Here is a 22,128-nt window from a genome sequence, read left to right on the forward strand (position 1 = left end):
TTTTGTGGCCATCTTTGGAAAATACAACCTGCCACACTGAGAAAATCAAATCACATAGAAACTATATTGTCAAGATGTTCTCCTAGTTCATGTTTATCTTCATAGTCTGAGAAATAACTTGTCGAAAAGCAAATACATTTTGTCTGACTATTCAAGATGAGATACTGAATAAATTGTCAGCATCTTACGTTAAAAAGAGTTAACTTGAGCTGATGAAAAAGTAATCTACTAAAACTTTATGAAAATTCTAAATTAAGATCCTCAGTAAGTATTATGGGCTATCATCATTTTTTTGTTTGTTTTGATTTTTACAGCATCTTGTGACTTTTGACTTAATTGGTCATTGATATCTCAGCAAGCATGGAGATAAGATTAGAAGTTTTGACTTCAACGAGTATCAAGCAGAAAAAATCCTGGCCACGAGTTTCCTGGTTGGGACAGGTAGGTTTTTCTTTAATCATACATTATCAGTTCTAATATGTGTTAACTGTGTGCTTTGCCTCTAAGATCAAAGAATGTTCTATGGCCTTCACAAAATACAGTATCATCTGTAGAAGGATCACCTGCCTACTGAGCAGGGTTTTGTGTATTTGTGTGGTAACAGGCTGGCAGAGATGGGGAGGCAGCATCAGTCTTTCTGTGGTCTGATCAGAGTTGCCACCACTCTCATCACTCTCTTGCTCCTTTTCTCCATAAACTTGCTTAATCTTCTTCACAGTCCTCTGTTGCTTTGCTCTTGGAGACTTGGGATGATGTATCATCCTCACTCTCATCTGCTGTGCTCTCGTGGGAATGCTGGAATATAATTTCTTCACCCTGCAAGTCCCAGTTTTTGAGATTGCACAGCCAGAAGACCTCTCTGCAATTGTTAAGGATGAGCATGGCTTTCACTCTGCAAACTAACAGCTACAGGGTCTTTTTGAGCAAAGGCACATGTTTGGTGAGTTTCGTGTCCTGGTGAATCTTGGAATGCCCACACAGGTGATGAAGCAGCGTGGTGTCCAACTGGAAGGTTTCCAGTAAGCTCAGATCATTTTCTCGATGTTTTCTAAAACTAAAGTCTAGGAGCAGCATGACACTGCTTCAGAAATGAGAAGCCATGTCTATTTTAATCTAAGTAAATAATTTAAAACTTACCCATACTACTGTTCAGATTGATGAGATAACAGCAGGTAATTCAGTTTGGGCTAGCAGAATTGGAAGACACTCCTATAATTTTAAACTCCAAAGAAATCTCAGTGCAACTGTTAGGTTATCCTACCTAGTAATTCTAGTAAGAGGTACTTTAAGATAGAATGAAAAATCTTCAGGTTACATAATCAACCTTATTGTTCATTTTATGCTGTGTAGTACAAATATACAATCTTTCTTAAATGTCACTTTGTTTTCTTTTCTGGGATAACTTACTTAGGTAAGAGGCTGAATTAACTTCTGGCATCTCTTAAGTCTCTCACGTGTTTCTTCTCTTAGGAAAATGAAGCTGTTTTTCTTTTGGATGATAAATTCATAAATGAAATTAATTTGCTATCAGGAAGGACAAAGAAGAAAATTCCCAGTCTCCAGCCTTTGTTGAAGGATGTTACAGTCCTAACAACATCCAGTAATGGTTAAGTAGTACTGATATTTTCAAAAGGCTAGATTAACTGTATTTTTAAAAATAATTTTGGGAGTAATATTAAGGGAAATGTTAGATTATAAGTATTGCATTTCCTTTTTGGAAGCAGATGCCTGGCTGGCTGGGGTACTTGATACTGGGGAGCTTTTCCTCTGGAACAAAGATCAAGATTGTTTGAAAACTATACAAGCAACTGAAAAACCTAAAGAAATGATTAAAGCTGCAGTAGGTGGGAGATTTTTATTTGTTTAAATTGGTTTAACTTGATATATAGGAGAAAAGAAATATATCTTTGTGTAAATATATATATCTGTATATATATGTATTTTTCCTTATATCTAAGTATTTTTTTGGTGGTGTTTATTTGTGACAATTAGGTTCATCTTGAAGAAGAAAAATCTGGCATGCCTTACATATCTGTGATAACAGTGGGTTCCTAATATCACATATGAGTACATGATAAATGTTATTATAATTTGTACTTTTAGTTTATTACTAGTGCCTAAGTTTTACATTCTGAATGGAAACATCATTTAGGTTCCTTATTGTCAGAATAGATAAAATTTGTACTTTTTTGTGGGAATTCAGACTTCAGAGGTGTAATTCCTTTTTTCTGTTGTTTTCTAGCAAGCTCTTTGAGACTGTACTTGTATGTATCTGGCAATGGGAAAAGAGTTCTGCTTATAACTCCTTCTGGATGCATATTTCTTTGGGAACATTTGGAATTCAAGAATATCTTATCTTCCAAAAGCCCTTCATTGGTGGGCCAGTGGTCCCAGATCATACCTGAAGAAGCAGTTCATTTGCCTTCCACTGAAGATAAAGAAGCTGTAGTGCATGCGGTTTTTATAAAAAATGAGGTAAAATCCAAATCAGGCAGGGTATTATAGAAGTGGTGGAGATCTCAGACTCTAAGAACAGACACCATCTGGGAAGCTGTTGAGCAGAGTGTGTAATGGCATAGCTATATATCTCCAGGCATTAATTGTCACAGTAATGGTGAAATTATCACGGAAAAGGTATTTTTATATTTCTTGGTCACATTTTAAAAGATGTTTATTAAAAATGGTTTGAACTTAGAGCTTCCTAGTTATACTTTTCCCTAGTTTTAGAATATAACAAGTTTTGTAATAAAGAGAAAAACAAATATCGTATATTAACGCATATATGTGGAATCTAGAAAAATGTTATAGACGATCTTATTTACAAAGCAGAAATAGAGACACAGATGTAGAGAACAAACGTATGGATGGATACCAAGGGGGAAGGGAGTGGTGGGATGAATTGGGAGATTGGGATTGACATATATACACTTCTAAATATAAAATGATAACTAATGAGAACCTATTGTATAGCACAGGGAACTCTACTTGGTGCTCTGTCATGACCTAAATGGGAAGGAAATCCAAAAAAGAGGGAATATATGTATACATATGGCTGTTTCACTTTGCCCTACAGCAGAAACTGACACAGCAGTGTAAAGAAACTATACTCCAATAATAAATAAATAAATAAATAAATATTTGTTGGAAGGATTTTAAAAAATGCTAGAATTAGTGATATTAAGTAAGCCATTTAATTCCCAGGAAATAACACGTTCATTAACTAAAAGCATTCAGAATAGCTGCATGGTACTCTTTGTATGTATGGACCAACATTTTATTACCCAATCTGCTATTGTTACAAATTGCATTTTGAACTTTTGTTGTTTTCCTCCACCCCCATGGGTAGTGCCCTAACTTAAATAATATGTAACTATAGGGACTTCCCTGGTGGTCCAGTGGCTAAGAATCCGCCTTCCAATGCAGGGGACGTGGGTTCGATCCCTGGTCCCACATGCTGCAGGGCAGCTAAGTCCGAGAGCCACAATTACTGAGCCTGTGCTCTCTAGAGTTCATGAGCCACAACTAGAGAAAAGCCCGCACGCTGCAACGAAGGTCCACATGCCACAACTAAGGCCCAACACAGCCAAATAAATAAAATAAATAAATAATATGTAACTGTAAAAGAAGAGAAAAATAAATATATTGGAATATTTCCAGTTATAGCCAGAGTAAAGGCAGTGTTTTCTTAAGAGAGTAAACTGCACCTTGATTTCCCATTTGAGATATGCCTGTGGCTCAGAAATTAATTACTTAGTCTTTAGCTTAATGTTCAGCTACATGTTAAGAATAAATATAAGCAGGCTCTTGATATGTTTCATTTATTTTATTTATGATGAGAAATATGTGGGGGTTTTTTGTTTGGTTGTTTGTTTTTTTTTTGCTGTTCTTTCAGGGATTAGTTTATTTTATAGTTTAATTAGTTTATTTTTTTTCCTTGTTGGTTACTTATTTTAAACATACCAGTGTGTACATGTGAATCCCAAACGTCCTAACTATTCCTCCTCCCCACGCATACCCCCTGGTAACTGTAAATTCGTTCTCTAAGTCTGTGAGTCTGTTTCTGTTTTGTAAATAAGTTCATTTGTATCATTTTCTTTGATTCCACATATAAGCTATGTCATACGATATTTCTCTTTCTTTGTCTGACTTCACTCAGTATGACAATCTCTAGGTCCTCTTGATTTATTTTCAGATTAATTATATACTAAAGTATATTAAATTTATCTACAGTTATTTGGAGACTGCTGCTTGTGCTCATTTACTTTCTATTCCGGGGAATGCCTGAAGTTAACATTTCTAGCAATTCGGTGGCATGAAAATGTATTTACATCTATAAGGTGAGGTAAATGTTTCCTTCTTCCTAGTTTTCTCTCTGCTTTTTTTTTTTTTTGGCCGCTCCATGCAGCATGTGGGATCTTAGTTCCCCTATCAGGGATTGAACCTGTGCCCCTTGCATTGGAAGCATGGAGTCTTAACCACCGGACCGCCAGGGAGGTCCCTCTATCCCTTTTAAAACATTGTTATCTTTTGGCCCATAAATACGTAACAGGATTAGTAAGTGAAATGTGAATATCAACTTCTGAGGCTTTACAAATTCTTCCTGTAAGTTTTGTTCTGTTTCTTTACTTTTCATCTTGAATGTCTATTATAGAAAGTTTTTCTTGTTTTTATTTTGTTTCCCTTCTTGGAATCAAGAACACATAAAAGGTAAGGCAGACAGACTATGGTCTTACTTGTCTTAAGACTATAAAAATAACTCCTTTGAAAAGTAATTCAATTGAATTTTTTAAAATAAATTTATTTATTTATTTTTGGCTGCGTTGGGTCTTTGTTGCTGCACACGGGCTTTCTCTAGTTGCAGCGAGCGGGGGCTACTCTTCATTGTGGTGCACAAGTTTCTCATTGCAGTCGCTTCTCTTGTTGCGGAGCATGGGCTCTAGGTGTGCGGACTTCAGTAGTTGTGGCTCGTGGGCTCAGTGGTTGTGACTCACAGGCTCTAGAGTGCAGGCTCAGTAGTTGTGGCGCACAGGCTTCATTGCTCCGCGGCACGTGGGATCTTCCCTGACCAGGGCTCGAACCCGTGTCCCCTGCATTGGCAGGCGGATTCTTAACCACTGTGCCACCAGGGAAGTTCCAAATCAATTGAATTTTGAAAAGGAAATAACTTGAATTTACTACTGTACCTTTTAAATGCTCAAGTATTTTTTCAATTAAAAGTAATTTTATTTATTTTAAAAAGCCCAATGAAATAGAAAGTGCGTTAAAAGCATATAATGACTAAGATTTAGTAAAATAGTGAGGTTTTTTGTTTTTTTCTGTTTATTTTCTTTATTTTTTATGCTAGCAGTACTTTATTTGGGTGTAATTTATATAAAGTAAAATGAACAAATCTTAAATGTACAACTAGGTGGACTTCGATAAATGTACCTATGCCTGTAACCATCCTCAGATCAAATATAGAACATTGCCACTATCCTAAAAATCCCCTCTTCTCACCTATTTAATACCTGTAAAAATGTTTGTAATAATGTAGAAATATGTGTATCTAAACTTTTAGTGGATGCAGATGTGTCTGGGGCTGGCTACAGAACATGCCATTATTAACAAAACTCTGATATGGACCTTGTTTAACTAGCAATTGCTCTTTTGTGTCCTGGATGAAACTTGTGAACAGTTGCTACAAGACCCCAAATATATGTGCACATGTACGAATTTAGTTGGACCCTTTAATTTTTTGTAATGAAGTATATATTAATTTAAAAGTTACTATACTTTCTGATTTCAATTATTTCACTACTTAGATCATTGACATACCATGTTCAGTGGGCACAACAAGATTGCCTTCTGTGCAGTCTGATTCCTAAATGTGAATCAGTAAAGTCAAGAGGAGCTCTAATTTCTGCATTTTCAAGAGATGGCATTACCCTGGCAGTAACTCTTAATCAGAAAGACCCAAAGGTCAGTAAATGTAATCTGTCTTGGACGTAACCTGTAAAAGAGAGAGTTAGTTCAGTTTTGAGATTTTTTCCCCCCGAGTATAGTTTTTTTCCTTAATATTACTTTATATTCTTTAAATTGGTGTTTTCTGATGCACCTCAACATTGTAAATTGGTAAAGTTATCTACATTAGCTGCTGTAATTTTCAGAATTTGGCCTTCAGAGGTGAAAAGAGGATAATGGAAAAGGAAGAAAGAAGGGCAAAGTGGTAACTGATATTCTTAAAATGTAGTATAAAAGAAAAGTTATAGGTGGTCAGTATTATCTTGCCAGTTGGCAAAGACTAGGTAGTTCATTGATATAATAGATCTCTAGGTCTTCAGAATTATAAGTAAAATAATTTTAATGGTTTTTTTAATCTTTTTTTTATTCTTTCCAGGCAACTCAGGTATTATTTATAAACACACTGAATTTTGTTACACTCTGTGGTAGCCTTAAAGGATGTAGTAATAAGAATCCTGTGGTTCCAGCTACACTTATCAGGTAAGGGTTCTTTTGTATTACTAAGTAGTGTTTTTATTTTCTTTTTTAATAGTTTAATAATTTTAAGGCACTGATAATTCAGTAGGTGTCTAAATAGATGTTTAGATAGATGATGCAACTTTCAGCATTTGTGCTTGATAGATTCTAAAAATTGCTTTGTATAAGGAAAGGCTTAAATACTTTAAGGAAGGGTGGAAGATACATGAACACATTTTCTTTTCTCTTTTATTTCTTTCTATGTTATCTTGGGAGGAGTGGAATTGTGACTGGGTAGAGAAATACTGGGCTAAGTTAGAGAGGCTGAAATGAAAAAACCTGGGTTGGGAAGACCATTATATACTCAGGCTGAGGTGTTTCTAGCTTTTTAAACAAAGTTAGCATTCTCTGCATATGGGTGGACAGTACCATAAGTGGTGATTTTGGATGGTACGTGGACCTATGAAGGATTATAGAGTAGGAAAATTTCCTCTTGGATCCTCCTAAATTCCTATTCTGAATTGTTTTCTCTGCTGCTCTCTGAATTTCCAAAGTTTTCAGGTTCATCCAGCCTTGCCTTTTTATTTTCTTTCTCTCCCCAAAATTTCCTTTCTAGAAGTATTACTAGTCTCAGTTCAGTGGTCTGTTTGACTTAGGGTGTCCATCATTCACATGAGGAGGAGCTACTTTTTGTCTCCATGAAAGAAACATTAATATTATCAGATAGTTAAGGAGTAGTAAAGATGGCTTTGGGAAGAGGGAGTCTGCTACTGAGTGGAGCTCTGGCAGGCTGCAGAGAAGACAGGTGTGGTATTGACCTTCAAATCTGCCAGTAGATCTTAGTTTGGGACACCACCAGGATTAGAAGTTGTTCTAATTATAAGGTAAGTGACAAAAACTTTACTTTGTTAGGTCTTATTTTCATCTTATGAATTTGCTTATGAATCTAAGTAAATTTCTAATTTGTATGTTGTATGGAGTAGATGTTTATGAGCAAACTCCTTTTTTCTTACCTTTTTTTCTGGGAAGTAAAATACATGAAATGTATGTGACATTTGCCTGCTATTCATTCTTTTGACCTTATTTTTTGAAGCATCTCACCCCTTCTTGGCCATTATAAATTGTCAAAGACATTGTAGAGAGTCCTTTCTAAACATATTGTCTTGCTTTTTCTAGGTCCTACTGGGTAGGTGATATCAGCTGGACTCATGATAGTCTTTTTCTGGCTTGTGTGTTAAAACGTGGCTCCCTGGTTTTATTGACCTGCCAAGGTGAATTGCTAACGTTAATTACATTTGGTTGCTCTATAGAATTTGGGCCAGCAGAATTTATTCCTCTTCACCCGCTAATAACATATAGGTGAGACATTTGAATTGTTTTAATTTATTTACAGAAGTTTTTCTCTTTTGGTATTACTTTACTGTGTATATTTTTAATATAATTTCATCTTTCAAATTGTCTTATTCTTTCTTTGAGTCTCTCATCTCAATATCCGCTTCTTATTTATAGTTTTCTTCTGTTTCTTTTTGTGGCTTAATCCTGGTGAAAATTTGACATTGTGACTATGTAAGTATGTGTTATTTAAATATTCAATAGCACTAAAAAAAGTAACTTCTTTGATATAAAAATTAATAGAAGTGTGATATATCTTTTATTGTTTCAAAAGCAGAGCACTTAGATAAAAATTAACCTGGCATATGTATCTACTTTTCTCCCAGAGGAATAAAGGAGAAAAGTTGTTGGAAATGGGTAGTAGACTTTAGAATTTAGCCATATTTTAATTTTTAATTGTGAGATCATGAAGCATTTTGGCTTTGGAGTCAGAACAAGATTCAAACCTTGGTTCTTCTACTTATTAGTTGTGTGACTTTGGGTAAGTTATTCTTAAGACTCTGTTTCTTTTACTATGAAATGAAGATGGCAGTAATTGTCTCTTAGAGTTGAGGGAATGAAGTAAGATAATAAATAATTATAAATTGCTTTAACACAGTTCTGGCATAAAATAAGTGCTCAGTAAATATTTGCTGTTATTGATGTTGATATTATTATATATGGCTAGACACATATAGACACCTATTTACAAATCAGAAGCATTGGAAAAGGTCTTTGAAACTAATCCATTCCCTTTGCTGTATAGAAAAGAAACTGAGGAGGGATGTGTCCTTGATTATATTTAGCAAAAAGTTTTGCTTAATTTTTAGCAATAGAAAATTCTAATGGAAAAACTTGTCACTTTGTGCAGTGAAAGTGTTTTTCCTTATTTCTTATGATCTGATTTATAATTGACTTAAATTTCCTCACATTTTCCTTTAAAATTAGTATTTAGGGCCTTTCAAAATGGATTGCTTTTTTTGATTACAAAAGTAATACATATTCATTGTTTTAAAAAAACTTAAATGTTACAAAACTAAATAATGTAGAAAGTGAGACTTGTAATCCTATTCCTTAGAGATAACAATTATTAGCATTTTAGTGTGTTGTCCTCTAAATTTAAAAATTTTATATAACATTTATAACAATATTAGTTTTTTTTAAAGCAAAATAAATTATATATGTTGTTTACTATTTTGCTTTTTTGATGTAACAGTATGTCATACATCTTTCCATGGAGTCACTTTTTAATGGTTTTATAAATTTCGCAGCATGTACATTCTGAGACCAATCTTCTATTGTGGATCATTTGGCTAATAAAATCTATATTTGATTTGTTTCCTAACCAGAAAAAAATTATATTTTCATTATTCTCTTTATATTTATAAAGCTCCAAAGTTAATAATCAGTGATATTAAGTAATCAGAATGAGGTACACCACCATAACAATAAATAACTACACTTATGTGGAAACTCAGGTAGATTTAATCTTAAGCTGATAAAATTATACTTATCACCATCCTCTCCAAATGTCCTGTTTCTTTTCTTTCTCTTGCTTAATAACAAATATACTCATAGTTCCTAATTATATTCTTATAGGTATATTTAAATAGATAGTAAGAAGGAAAGGTAACTAACTCTTTAATAGTAAAAATGAACTGCCTCACTTATTTTCCGGAAAGGTTGTATAAAACTAGATTAAAAACAAGACAGAGTAAGTGCCACAACGCTGGGAAAATTTTAAAAAAACACATAAACCTCTGTATTATTTGATCACTTATGTTTTCCTCACAGATGTATGCACATTTAATATTTTTGCATTTAATTTGCTTGCTTTTTCATCATTCCGGAACTTTTAATTGTTTTGTTTTTTCTTTGGAATAACATAATTGTTTCCTTTAAGATTTTTCTTTTACTAATTCTTGAATTTTGGTGTTTGTTTGCTAGACCACAGCAGTTTACACTTCAAGATTCAGATAATTCTGTAGATTCATCAGCTTCTGATAGTGACCCTATGAGACAGAGATTTTCTATAAAAGCACATTCACGGTTACCCTACCTCATTATTTCTGATGGATACATGGTCACAACCCTTCGATTTCTTGATAATCTGTCTCCAACAGTGCTCATGAGATCCCTTCTACTTGATTCAACACAGAGGCTTGAGAAAACATACCAAAGTTTGATATTGTCTAAGGTATAGTGCTTTTTGGTACCATTAGTAAAAGTTGACTTCTTGGTCCTTTCAAATTTAAAACTGTACTGCCTTGGATTGTATACAGTTATCTATAGATGTTTTAATTGTTTGTAGTACAATTATCGATAAAATTTTGCTCTGGAAATCTTTTTTCTTCTATAGCCAAAAGGCCGAGGGCTGAACTTGCAATCACTGGATTCCCTAAGATCTAGCTTGTTAAAACACCACGGAAATGAAAAGTTAGCTGATTCTACTGTTCCCAGATTCTTGCAGGCAGAAGAAACAATGAAGTTAAATGAAAAAACAGCAGATTTGCAGGTACTTAGTAACAATGTTTTATTTACTTTGAACAGTTATGTATTGACTTTATTCCAAGAAACATATTTTCTTTTTCTTTCATTAAAGGGAAGAGAAATTTGAGAGCCCTAAAGTGATTCTACTTGTAAGGAATCAAATGATATTAAGTATAATTTTTTTCACTCATGTTTTAGGATTTTGAAGCCGAAGAAACTAATGAAGGCGAACATTTTACAAACAACTTATTTTCTTTTTGGAACCAAAAGAATGATCTATTGTTTAGTAGTGCCAAAGAAGGAAGATTGGAATTTGCTTCTATGTTTGATACCATACATGCAAAAGATAATACTGAGGAGACAGATAAAACTGTTACAGAACTGCATTCTGTCCAGAAAAATCTCCTTGCAGCATGGACTATAGGAATTTCAAAAAATGTGACAGAAAAAAATTTAATGTTAAATTACACAGTAGTTTGTATCACTCATTTTTTGTACATTCTTCAATTTATAAAATGTCCTTTCCCCACACTTGATCTTTTTTTAAGCAAGAGCCCAAGACATAATGCATGGGTAGTTTGTATATTTCAACTTTTTCATCAGTGTTTATCAATCCAGTACTGGGATATGAGATACAGACAAAATGTAGGACATTTGGTAAAGCTGACCTCAAATACTATAAAGCTTTTGCTGACACAGCAACAACAGAATCAGTTATTCTCAAAGAAGCTTTTAGCCTGTTTTCATTTACTCAGAATGGTAGCTGATCATTTAAATGGCGTATACAGTCTTCAACCAGAAGTTATTTCAGCATCAACTGATGGAAGTAGAACAGCAAAGCAAGACTCATTGGTGGTACCCATTTTTCAAATGTTTCAAGATAGTGGTGCTCAGAAAAACTGGTCTTGGAATTCGTCTTTCAGGATTCGTCCTCAAGTATTAAATTTTGTTCAACAGCCAGGACACAGGTATAATGACTTTAATATTAGGAGACCGTCAGCTTTATAGCTTTCTCAGAATCGAGATATAATTCCCATACTGTAAAATTGTCCATTTTAAAGTGTACAATTCAGTGATCTTTAGTATAGTCACAGGCTTGTAGAACTATTAGCACAAATTCCAGAATATTTGTATCAACCTCAAAAGAAACCTTGTACCCATTAGCACTCAGCATTATAGATTTTATGTTATAGGATTTATGCCAAATATTATTCAACGCATATATTTTATTAGTCTTGGGCATCCATTATACTGTTGAAGGATTTTGGTTTAGATAAGCACTATAGAAACATGACTACAGGTACATAAAGCATTTATGAAGGTTTTAAAAATATGCATTTTTCGATCAGTGGACTTTGTGCTATATTTAAATCTGATCAGTTTGTATACATGTTATTACCTCAGTGAAGAATACAGGCAGAAATAAAAAGGCTAATGAGGAGGCTATACTCATTCTTATCCCTAGTCTGAAATTTGATTCTTATGATTACCTAATTTTGTGTGCAGATTGATTGTTCTCTGGAGAGTATTGTACAGAAAAACTTTATGGTATCAAACACAATTAAGTCAAAGAGTTCCTGAAGATGACATACAGTTAACTGAAAAGATGACACATGAAGCATCTACTGTCAAGTCCCTGTTATGTCATATACAGGCTAAATTGCAGACTGCTGGAGTTCTCTTGAACCAGACAGTAGAACTTAAATCTATCAATGGTCAGTATCTTATAAACAATTTCTAACTCCAGGAATAAGTGATATAGTTAGTTGGACTTTGATTTTATTAATAGGTTGCAGTTATTTGCTTTTCAAAATAATTTCTGGTGGAGCTGTATCCACTAAATTTTAAAGTAAGTACATGTTTATAAAGGACTTTAATTAACCAGCACTAATTTTTGGTTAAAAACTTTTTAGGGGAAGAGTGTTTCCTATTAGGATCATATGAAAAGTCTGTTCAACTATGGAAGAAAGCTCTTCAAGAAACCCAAGAGAAAGGTAGGGGAGTGTTAAAAAATAATATTTGCTGTAATATTAGTAGGACCATATTTTAGCATGCTGTTGAGCTAAAAAATTATTTCAGATTTCTGAGTGCTCACAGTTTCTTAATGCTCAAATAGAATACATATTGTAGGTACCTTTACTGTCAGAAATAGTTATTTAAAATTATTCTTAGTCTTGGAAATTGTAGCACTAAGAATTTTTTCTGTTATCCATAGATAAGGCTCCTCTGTCCTTTTTTTGGTTAGTGATGGAACCTGTGATTGATTGTTGATAGGGAAAAAAGATGAGACTTAATCCCAAATTTAAAAAAAATATATTTTGTCATTTAGTGGACTGCAAGTATCTAAACAAGAAACTATGGGTCAGATAATTTGTTACCTTTTACAGACTTACAGAAACATGGAGCTAAGGCTCTCTGCCCTTAAGTAATTCAACTTTAAGAATTTTCTTTGGGACCTCCCTGGTAGCGCAGTGGTTAAGAATCCGCCTGCCAACGCAGGGGACATGGGTTCGAGCCCTGGTCCCGGAAGATCCCACATGCCATGGGGCAACTGGACCCGTGTGCCACAACTACCAAGCCTGCGCACTACAACTATGGAAGCCTGCACCCCTAGAGCCCATTCTCTGCAACAAAGAGAAGCCCATGTACTGCAATGAGGAGCAGCCCCCGCTCACTGCAACTAGAGAAAGCCCGTGCGCAGCAACCAAGACCCAACACAGCCAAAAATAAAATAAGATTAAAAAATTTAAAAAAACAAGAATTTCCTGTGAGTTAGACTTATTATGGGCTACATGGAGTTTTTTTTTCTTTATATTTATTTATTTGGCTGCATTGGGTTTTGGTTGCGGCATGCAGGATCTTCATTGCAGCACACGGGCTTCTCTCTAGCTGTGGCACTCAGGCTCTGGAGCATATGGGCTCAGTAGTTGCGTTTCGCGGGCTCAGTAGTTGCGTTTCGCAGGCTCAGAACTTGCGGTGTGCAGGCTTAGTCGCCGTGTGACGTGTGGGATCTTAGTTCCCTGACCAGGGATTGAACCTGTGTCCGCTGCATTGGAAGGTGGTTTCTTAACCACTGGACCAACAGGGAAGGTCTCCTACATGGAGTTTTTGATGAGAATCTAGGGGTGTGGATTCTAGAAACTGGTGATAGCTTTTATGATACAGGGCTGAGGGTATGAGTAAGATGACAGAGGTTCTCAGCTAGTGACCTTGGAGCTATCCTTGACTGCAACTACTACCTGGTCAGGTTTGGCCAATTATTAAATTTATTTTCTGACTGATGTGGCTTTGTATGTTTCATTAATTTATCTACTTAACCGGTATTTATTGAGGGCCTACTATGTGTATTAGGCAATAGGAATAACTGAAATAAACAAGTTTACCCTAAAGTTGCCCACAATCTGGAGGAGAGATCACATAAACAACTAGCATGTTTCTAATTATGTCTTATGGTAGGTGCCAGGAAAGCACACACTCTGAGCTGGAGTGCAAACATCAGTCTGGGGAAAACCTGGAGGAGCTGATATTTAAAATTGAGTGAAAATTGTCCAATTGAAGGAGTGGGAATGGTTTAACAAAGGATATAGCATTCCTAAAGCAAAAAGGCATAGGAAACCATGGCAGTTTGGTAAACTGCAGGTAGTTTTAACAGGGCCAGATTATTTGAAATATGTGTGTAATATTGAGGATAGGGTGGTGAGTGCTAAAGTAAGAGGTAGAGAACAGATGATAAAGGAAGATATTCTGCAGTGCCATGGGATTAAGATTTTATCCTGAAGACAGTGGGGTCAGTTAAGATACTTTATGTAAGAAAGAGAACTTTTCAAATAAATATAGGCCATTTGGAAAGATCACTTTAGTACATTATGGAGGGCCATTTGTAGGAATGTGGTGTAGAGATGTGGGTTTTACCTAGAAGCAAGACAGTTAGTTGAGGAGGTCCTGAACCAAAGAAAGCAACGTCAAGAGTACTGGAGGACAGAAGTCACATTTGTCAGATATTTAAGAGGTTTGATCAATTGGACTTGAATCGAGAAAGAAGTCTAATGTAGCTCTCAGATTTGGGGATTGTCCAACTGGATGAAGAAGAGTGACATTCAAGGTGATAAGTTCTCATGAAGAAAAGTTTTCATAGTGAGTCTCATTGTAGACCTTTTCATTTAATTTCATTTCCAACTGTATCCGTTTGGTATGGTTTCTTGTAATGGAGACTGAAAATAACTGGCTTCAACAAGAAAGAAGTTTATTTCTCTTTCTCAGGAAATGAGGCCAGAAGTTGATAGTCTGGGGCTGATTCGGTGTTTCTGTGGTCTCATCAAGGACTCATGCTCCTTTAGTTTTTCTACACCGTCGTCCTTAGTGCGTTGCTTCCAGTCTTAAGGCCATTACATGAGTTAAGATGGGTGCTGAAGTCTCAGGCATCATGTACATAATCTAGTTAACAGAAAGGAGGAAGGCAGGAAGGGCAAGAAAGGGTGAGTTACCTCTCTTTAAGCAGCTTTTCTAGCAGTTCTGTACAATATTATCTCTTGGTTCAGAACTTGTCATATTTTCACATGGCCACATCTAGCAAGAAACTGTGATCTGGGTGCATTGTAACCTCAAATAAAATTACAATTCTTTTACTCAGAAAGAATAGATAAGGAGTAAGCAGCCAGCAGTCTCAGTCCTAAGCACCCTTCAGATGTTTGAAGGCAGTGGTCAGAGGCTCCTATCTTATTGGATAGTGTTTCTTCTCCTTTGGAAAGACTCTTTGACTGTCTGTTTGATATTTGTATGATTTCTTGTGTGGTTTTTAAAAAATTTTTATTTTTAGCATGTTCCCTTCTGTTTTATACCATGTGTACTTGAGATAGATGTCGTTAGTGGACCTTAGTAATGAGATAAGGAGGATGTGCGCCTCTCTTTGGATAAATTCTTAGTCATCCTAGGGCCTGATTAAAGAAAATAAAATTGTTCAGAACTTAAAATGAAAAAGAACAAAATATTGCTTACCTGTTTTTTATTAAAGTATAAAACAGGTACAGAAAAGTTCACATAACATGAATGTACAGCTTGATGAATTTTTATAAACTGAACATTCCTGTCTACCCAGCACCCAGATCAAGAACATTACCTACCTAACATGTTTTTAATGTAAGTGCAATTCTTCCCTGTTTAAGGAGGAAGAAGGATATGTTTTCTTCAGATACGCTATTATCTTTCCCTTTTGTACTGCCACCTCTATAACTATAATTTAAATGATGCTCAAGGATTATGTGATCAGCTAGTAAGAGAAATACTGATATGGTCCCACCTACCTGTAAAAGAAGATGAAGATTGTTCAGGTATGCTTTTCATAAATCAGTTTGTTTAATGTTAGTACTTTGTATTTATAAGTGTAGATATGAAATTGCTTATACATAAAAGTTGGTTGCTCTGCCCTATTGTGGTAAATTTTGGACTGTCAGCTTCTCAGTAGCAAGGATCATGTTTTTGTTTGTTTTTAATCTTTGTGTCTCTAGGCTTAGCAGTAATTGCCTGCTTGTTAGACATAATATCAGGTACCCAAGTACTTTTCCTTGATATGTTTATATTTTCTTTAATGGTTGCTTAAGGTTGTTTAGTAAAGTGATGAAAATCACTTTCTGAGGTATTCTGAGTCTTTTTAAAATTGCTTACTAGGCTGCAGAATATTTGGATTGTCCTTTTAAAAAGAGGTGTATTTAAATTAAGCAGTAACCAGAGTAAAAGATATATATGAATGAACACATAATATAGTTATAATGGTTATACAGTTGTAGACCGTTAGATGTATACTATGCGTATGAATGTGTCAGAACGGCTCAATATATCAGAACTTTCTAAATGGAGTTCATGACTCTAATGGAGTTCGTTTGTTTTGGTTTTTTTCTAATAACTGATTATTGGTTTAGAACATCATTTTACTGATGGAAAATAGTGATCAAAAGAAGTTAGTTTACAAAGGCTTCTAAAAATAGTTTGAGAAGTGGGGCCCATCTCTTACGTAAAACCCTTTCTTTGATTTTCACTAGTTTATCAGAACAGTGTTGGTTTCTTTGGCTTCAGCCACTGTTTTTTTTTTGTTGTTGTTGTTGTTGTTTTTGTGGTGCGCAGGCCTCCCACTGTTGTGGCCTCTCCCGTTGCGGAGCACAGGCTCCGGATGTGCAGGCTCGGTGGCCATGGCTCACGGGCCCAGCCGCTCCGCGGCATGTGGGATCTTCCCGGACCGGGGCACGAACCCGTGTCCCCTGCGTTGGTAGGCGGATTCCCAACCACTGCGCCACCAGGGAAGCCCCTTGTTTTGTTTTTTTTGAGGTGAGATAGATGGTAGAATACCATGACATTTTTATTCTGGTATTCATATTTTCTCTGCATTTTTTTAAATTTAATTTTTATTTTATACTGGGGTATAGCTGATTTACAATGTTGTGTTAGTTTCAGGTATATAGCAAAGTGGTTCAGTTATACGTATATCCATTTTTTTTCAGATTCTTTTCCCATGTAGGTTATTACAGAATACTGAGTAGAGGTCCCTGAGCTATGCAGTAGGTCCTTCTTGATTACCTAGTTTTTATATAGTAGTGTGTATCTGTTAATCCCAACCTCCTAATTTATCCCTCCCCCTCACTTTTCCCCTTTGGTAACCATAAGTTTGTTTTTGATGTCTGTGAGTCTGTTTCTGTTTTCTAAATAAGTTCATTTGTATCATCTTTTTAGATTCCACATATAAGTGATGTCATATGCAGCCACTGTTTATAGATTTCTTACTTTTGGTGATATTTGTCTTTTTAAATTTTTGTGTTCATTACAGAAGTAGTACAAGTTCATTTTAGACAATTTTGAAATATGGAAAAAGGTTTAAAGAAGAAAATAAAATCACTCTACCATTTTTTGTCTATATACATTTATATATGTATATTCTGTTTTATAATCTTTTAAACTTAATATTATGATGAATATTTTCCAATGTAAATAATATTCTTTTTCCTCATTATTGCACATTTTAGATTGGTGCCACCTATTTACTATTGATATTTTAAATAATGCTGTAGTGTACATAAATTTTTGTGAACATTACTAATAATATCTCTAGGTTAAATTTTGAGAAATGAGGTTACAGGATCAAAGAGAATCCATGGTTTTAAGACTTATGATGCCTGGTTGCAAATTGCCCTCCAAAAGGACTGGTAGCTGTGTATGAGTGGAAGACTTTTATGTGTGACTTTTTTTTTTTTTTTTATGTGTGACTTTTTAACTGACTGATACTCTTTTTTTTTTTTTTTCAGTAGTATTGTCATGACATGATAATAAATTTCAAGATAAGTTGAACCTATTGTAATGTATTTGTTTTAATTTTTAATGACAATTGTTTAGAGTATATTAATCATATCCCTGCTGGGTCAGGAGTCCCCAAGACTACCCCCACGTTCAGGGATTCACAGGGAGGACTCACAGGACCTAGTATATAGTTGTACTCACACCTATGATTCATTACAATGAAAGGATACAAAGCAAAATCAGCAAAGGGAAAAGGAGCATGGGGTGAAGTCTGGAGGAAACCAGGCACAAGCTGCCAAGAAGTGACAAGATAGAAATGGCCATACACATATAGAACTTAATATTATTGTGAATACCTACCAAGTGACTTCCTTTCTTTTTTTCTTTTTCTTTTTTTTTTGGCTGTGCCACGTGGCTTGTGGGATCTTAGTTCTCACAACCAGGGATCAAACCCAGGACCCCTGCAGTGGAAGCATGGAGTCCTAACCATTGGCCCACCAGGGAATTCTCCCAAGTGACTTCTGAGAAAGAAAGATACTTTGCCATTGTTGGGGCCATACATTTTATAAAAATTAATGTTAACTTAGTATTTATCTGTGTTTTATTTTCATATATCTGAATGCCAATTTATATTATTGAGTTTTGATTTTCAAATAGGGATGGCACATGTTTGCTCCTACTAGTTTATATCAGAATCACCCTAGAAATAGTGATGTAACTCTCTCCCTCCCCTGCCTTCTCCCTCCACTCCACGTGTTCCTTTTGTCCATACCTCCCAGAAGAATCTTATGGTAAGGACTTACTCTTACTAATGGAAGTATATCATAATATCCAGACCTAATGGTACAGAAAAAAGCATGAAGAATCACTGCTCTGGTGCTTTTCAGATTATCTTTGTAGTAAACCCTGCCTCCTTTCATTAAAGAAAGAAAATTAGAAAGGGAAGAACGAAGGGAAAATAAATAATGAAATGCTAAACTTGCAAGTCCATTATAGCTGGATTATTTGTATAGATCCTTCCATGTTTTTAGATAAAACTAGTAGCTTGAGGTTAAAAGAGTTCCTCAGTGTATGTGCTCATAATTATGAGCTAATTATTTTTGTTCTATTGTCTTCAAGAAGTGTAGATAGCTATTATAAATTAACTTGTGTAGGCCATGGGTGTTCATCTCAGAAAAAAGTTGTAATTATAATTTTCTTCTTGCATAATGTTGGGAACTTAAATATTACTACTTTTGATAGTTTGATCAGAATCTCCTTTGGTCATGTGGTGTATCCTGCAGTTCCTGAGAAGTCTCATTGTGAGTTTGGAGTGACTGGAAATGTTCATCCTGAAGCGGCGGTGAGGGTTATCCAGTCCATGGCTCGCTTCATGGCTGCCTATTTCACCAGTCAGCTGCTTTGCATTTTGCCACCTCACAATGTGAATGTTCTTCCTCCCCTTCATATTAAAACAGGTAAACAAATAATTTTCTCACCTTGTTTTTGCACGTAATATTTAAAATCATATTATACGGTGATCATTAGTCTATGGAAATAAAACTGTTCTAGCTCAGTGCCTGAATGCTAAGGAGATACACAAGTGACTATTTATGAATGAATATAATCTGAGAAAGGTAATTGCTTTGGACTTGTTTTTATTGAATATGTATTTTTAAGTTGCAAATTTTGGACACATTGGCCTTTATAAAGTTTCCATTTTTAAAGTAAAAGGGCTATAAAAATGTAATTTAACAAATTTTGAGTATGCTAATTTAGAATTTAATTTTATTTGGACATTTTACTTTTATAATTTTATTTGAATCATTTTCTTTGCTCTACTTAATCATTTCATTAATAGAGTCAAAATGTACCTAATCTGTGTGAGGTAACTGCCCTACCCTAATGGAAATAAACATGTACACAGATTTCTGTGATATTCATTCATTCCAATAATTTTTATTAGTGCCTGCTATGTGTCAAGTAGTGTTGTAGGTGCTGGAAATATATTAGCTTGCACCATATGAAATTAATAATATGAAAACATCTGTAGTTTTGTCTTGACATTTGGAACAGATTTATCCTAACTGCCATGAACAAAACAGATGAAATACCTGTTCTTTTATGGAAATACATCTAATAGATTGAGACAGAAAATTAAATAAATGCATATATAAACAAAGACCTATCAAATGGTGACAATTATTATGCAGAGAACTGAAGTAGAGAAATGTATTGTGACGGAGTCAGTAGTTGAGGTGGTGACTTTAGGGAAGAGCTCTCTGTGGGGTGACATTTAAGCTGAACTCTTAATGACTAGAAGGAGCCAGCCGTGAACGCATAGGACTTAGAGCATTATAAGCTGAGCCTGCGCAAAGGCTCTAGAGCAAGGACAAACTTGATGTGTCTGAGAAACTGAAAGACTGGTGTAGCTGGAGCACAGAGGGTGAGGTAGAGAGTGGTATGAGATGAAGACAGAGATAGACGGCCAGGTGATGTAAGCCAGGGTATGAAATCTGAATTTTATTTTAGGTACAATGGGAAGTTATTGGAGGGCTTTAAGCAGGAAATAACATGAACTGATAAACATGTACAAGGCACACATAGATTAGAGTAGTACAAGATGTAATACAATTAGAAGTTTAAGAGAAGTAGCAACAAGTGGTCATCAGATTTAATCACAGAACTGTGGATTTTAAACTATGTGTTTGGACTCTAATTTTCTCAGGGTGTGGGTGGGAGTGGAGGACTGTCTTCACCCACTTGGATGCTTCAACAGTAGTGTTAGACTCTGTTGTCATCAGGGTTTTCAGGAGCTTCTAGACCATAGAGAGCCTTATATGTAAGGTAGGATCAGAAAGGAAATTGTCTAGAGGTTCCTTTTCATAGGTGTCTGCTTCCCTGGGGAAGAAAAGTTGCCCCTGACCTGATTATGGCTTTTCTCAGGGAGCTGGTGTAAACAGAGAAACAGGTGCTCTGTTTTTCCAGGATCTACCTTCTCCCCTTTCCCTCTCCATTGGCCACTAACTCAGTTTCAGCTGGTGCTCCCTCCTTTTCTCCCTGAGAACAGCCTGTGCTTCTTTCTCTCACCTTTATGCTTTCCTCTGACTGAACCTCTCAGTTGGATATTACTTATTTCCTTGTACATTTGACACTAATTATTACAATAGTTTTTAATTTAAACTCTCTTTATTGTCACAACTGAGGTATTTACTACTTGTGCTCCCTATTTTTGGTAATAATGTTTCTGATAACAAATTGTATCCTTAATCCATATAATTTTACTGAAGGAGAGAGGCAGAACTCATGTGGTTTTAATTTTTTTAATATTTATTTATTTGTTTATTTATGGCTGCGTTGGGTCTTTGTTGCTGTGCGCGGGCTTCTCATTGTGGTGGCTTCTCTTGTTGCGGAGCACAGGCTCTAGGCATGTGGGCTTCAGTAGTTGTGGCACGTGGGCCCAGTAGTTGTGGCTTGCGGGCTCTAGAGCACAGTCTCAGTAGTTGTGGCGCACGGGCTTAGTTGCTCTGCAGCATGTGGGATCTTCCTGGACCAGGGCTCGAACCTGTGCCATCTGCATTGGCAGGCGGATTCTTAACCACTGCGCCACCAGGGAAGCCCTCATATGGTTTTTAGAAAAATCTTAAAAAAAAAAAGGTACAATCCTGGTATTCAGAAGATTTATCTCAATTTCTTATCTTTCTGTCCTACAATATTTATAGGACTTTTGCTCTTTGCTAATGATTTTTATCTTTACAGATGACTTTACATACCTAAGGGAGACTGATATTTATCACACTTTGTGAAGAAAAGTGACAAAGTTATTGAATTGTTTCTGGGTAGATTCATAAACATTCATAAAAGCTCAGAGACACACCTTTTTATTCCCTACGTAAATATCTTCCCAGTTAGAGGAGAGAGTAGGAGAGAAGACTTTGTGTTCTTTTCCTATGCCCGAGACTAGACTATGATTGTTGATAATTTAAATATCTGAAACTTGTTATATATCCTTTAATTTCTTTAATCTCCCTCTGTCTTGAAAAATGATATTAGCAGGCTTGACTTAGAATATATTTCATGTTAATCTTTTAAATCAGAACTAGTGGCAGAATGTATTGGGGATTTGAGTTGCTTATTTGGTATGATGTTTGCTGTGTGAAAGCAGTAAAAATTTCAGAAAATTAAATCATTCAAGTTCTTTTAATGGTACAGTGCCTTACTCATAGTGAATTAAAAACTGGAAAAATTTCATCAATCTCCTGGCTGTTTGCCTATGCAGAATCAAACAGTCATCGATTGACTAAATTTTTCATTTCTTTCCATATCCTTGTCAAAGAGCTAAAATGTTAGTGCTTGGTGTGGGTAGAGCCTATGCAGATCACATAAGAAACTAATCATTTCATTTCAAGGAGCAAAAGCCTACATACACTAATTACCAGTTTTATTTTGAGGGAGTGAGTGAAAATCTTAGCAATATGTATTTTTTAAAAGATAACAGTTCTGTCATAGTATTTTCAAATTTCTCATTCAAGTTACTTTAATTAGGGAAAG

General features: G+C 35.3%; 1 protein-coding gene across 1 annotated transcript in view; it reads left to right on the plus strand.

Moving 5' to 3' along the window:
• The first annotated feature begins 360 nt into the window (after window positions 1-360).
• Window positions 361-22,128, plus strand: part of CPLANE1 (ciliogenesis and planar polarity effector complex subunit 1) — a 128,388-nt gene continuing 106,620 nt past the window's right edge. The window contains exons 1-15 of the mRNA XM_007447916.1: window positions 361-441; window positions 1,471-1,606; window positions 1,725-1,844; window positions 2,243-2,475; window positions 4,231-4,337; window positions 5,802-5,958; window positions 6,377-6,480; window positions 7,633-7,815; window positions 9,775-10,024; window positions 10,187-10,342; window positions 10,516-11,285; window positions 11,824-12,032; window positions 12,231-12,311; window positions 15,480-15,644; window positions 18,882-19,055. Of these exons, the coding sequence (XP_007447978.1) occupies window positions 361-441; window positions 1,471-1,606; window positions 1,725-1,844; window positions 2,243-2,475; window positions 4,231-4,337; window positions 5,802-5,958; window positions 6,377-6,480; window positions 7,633-7,815; window positions 9,775-10,024; window positions 10,187-10,342; window positions 10,516-11,285; window positions 11,824-12,032; window positions 12,231-12,311; window positions 15,480-15,644; window positions 18,882-19,055 (2,926 nt within the window). The remainder of the gene's footprint in view (window positions 442-1,470; window positions 1,607-1,724; window positions 1,845-2,242; window positions 2,476-4,230; window positions 4,338-5,801; window positions 5,959-6,376; window positions 6,481-7,632; window positions 7,816-9,774; window positions 10,025-10,186; window positions 10,343-10,515; window positions 11,286-11,823; window positions 12,033-12,230; window positions 12,312-15,479; window positions 15,645-18,881; window positions 19,056-22,128) is intronic.

The sequence above is a fragment of the Lipotes vexillifer genome, unplaced genomic scaffold (genome assembly GCF_000442215.2).
Source record: "Lipotes vexillifer unplaced genomic scaffold, Lipotes_vexillifer_v1.1 scaffold1706, whole genome shotgun sequence".
NCBI lineage: Eukaryota > Metazoa > Chordata > Mammalia > Artiodactyla > Lipotidae > Lipotes > Lipotes vexillifer.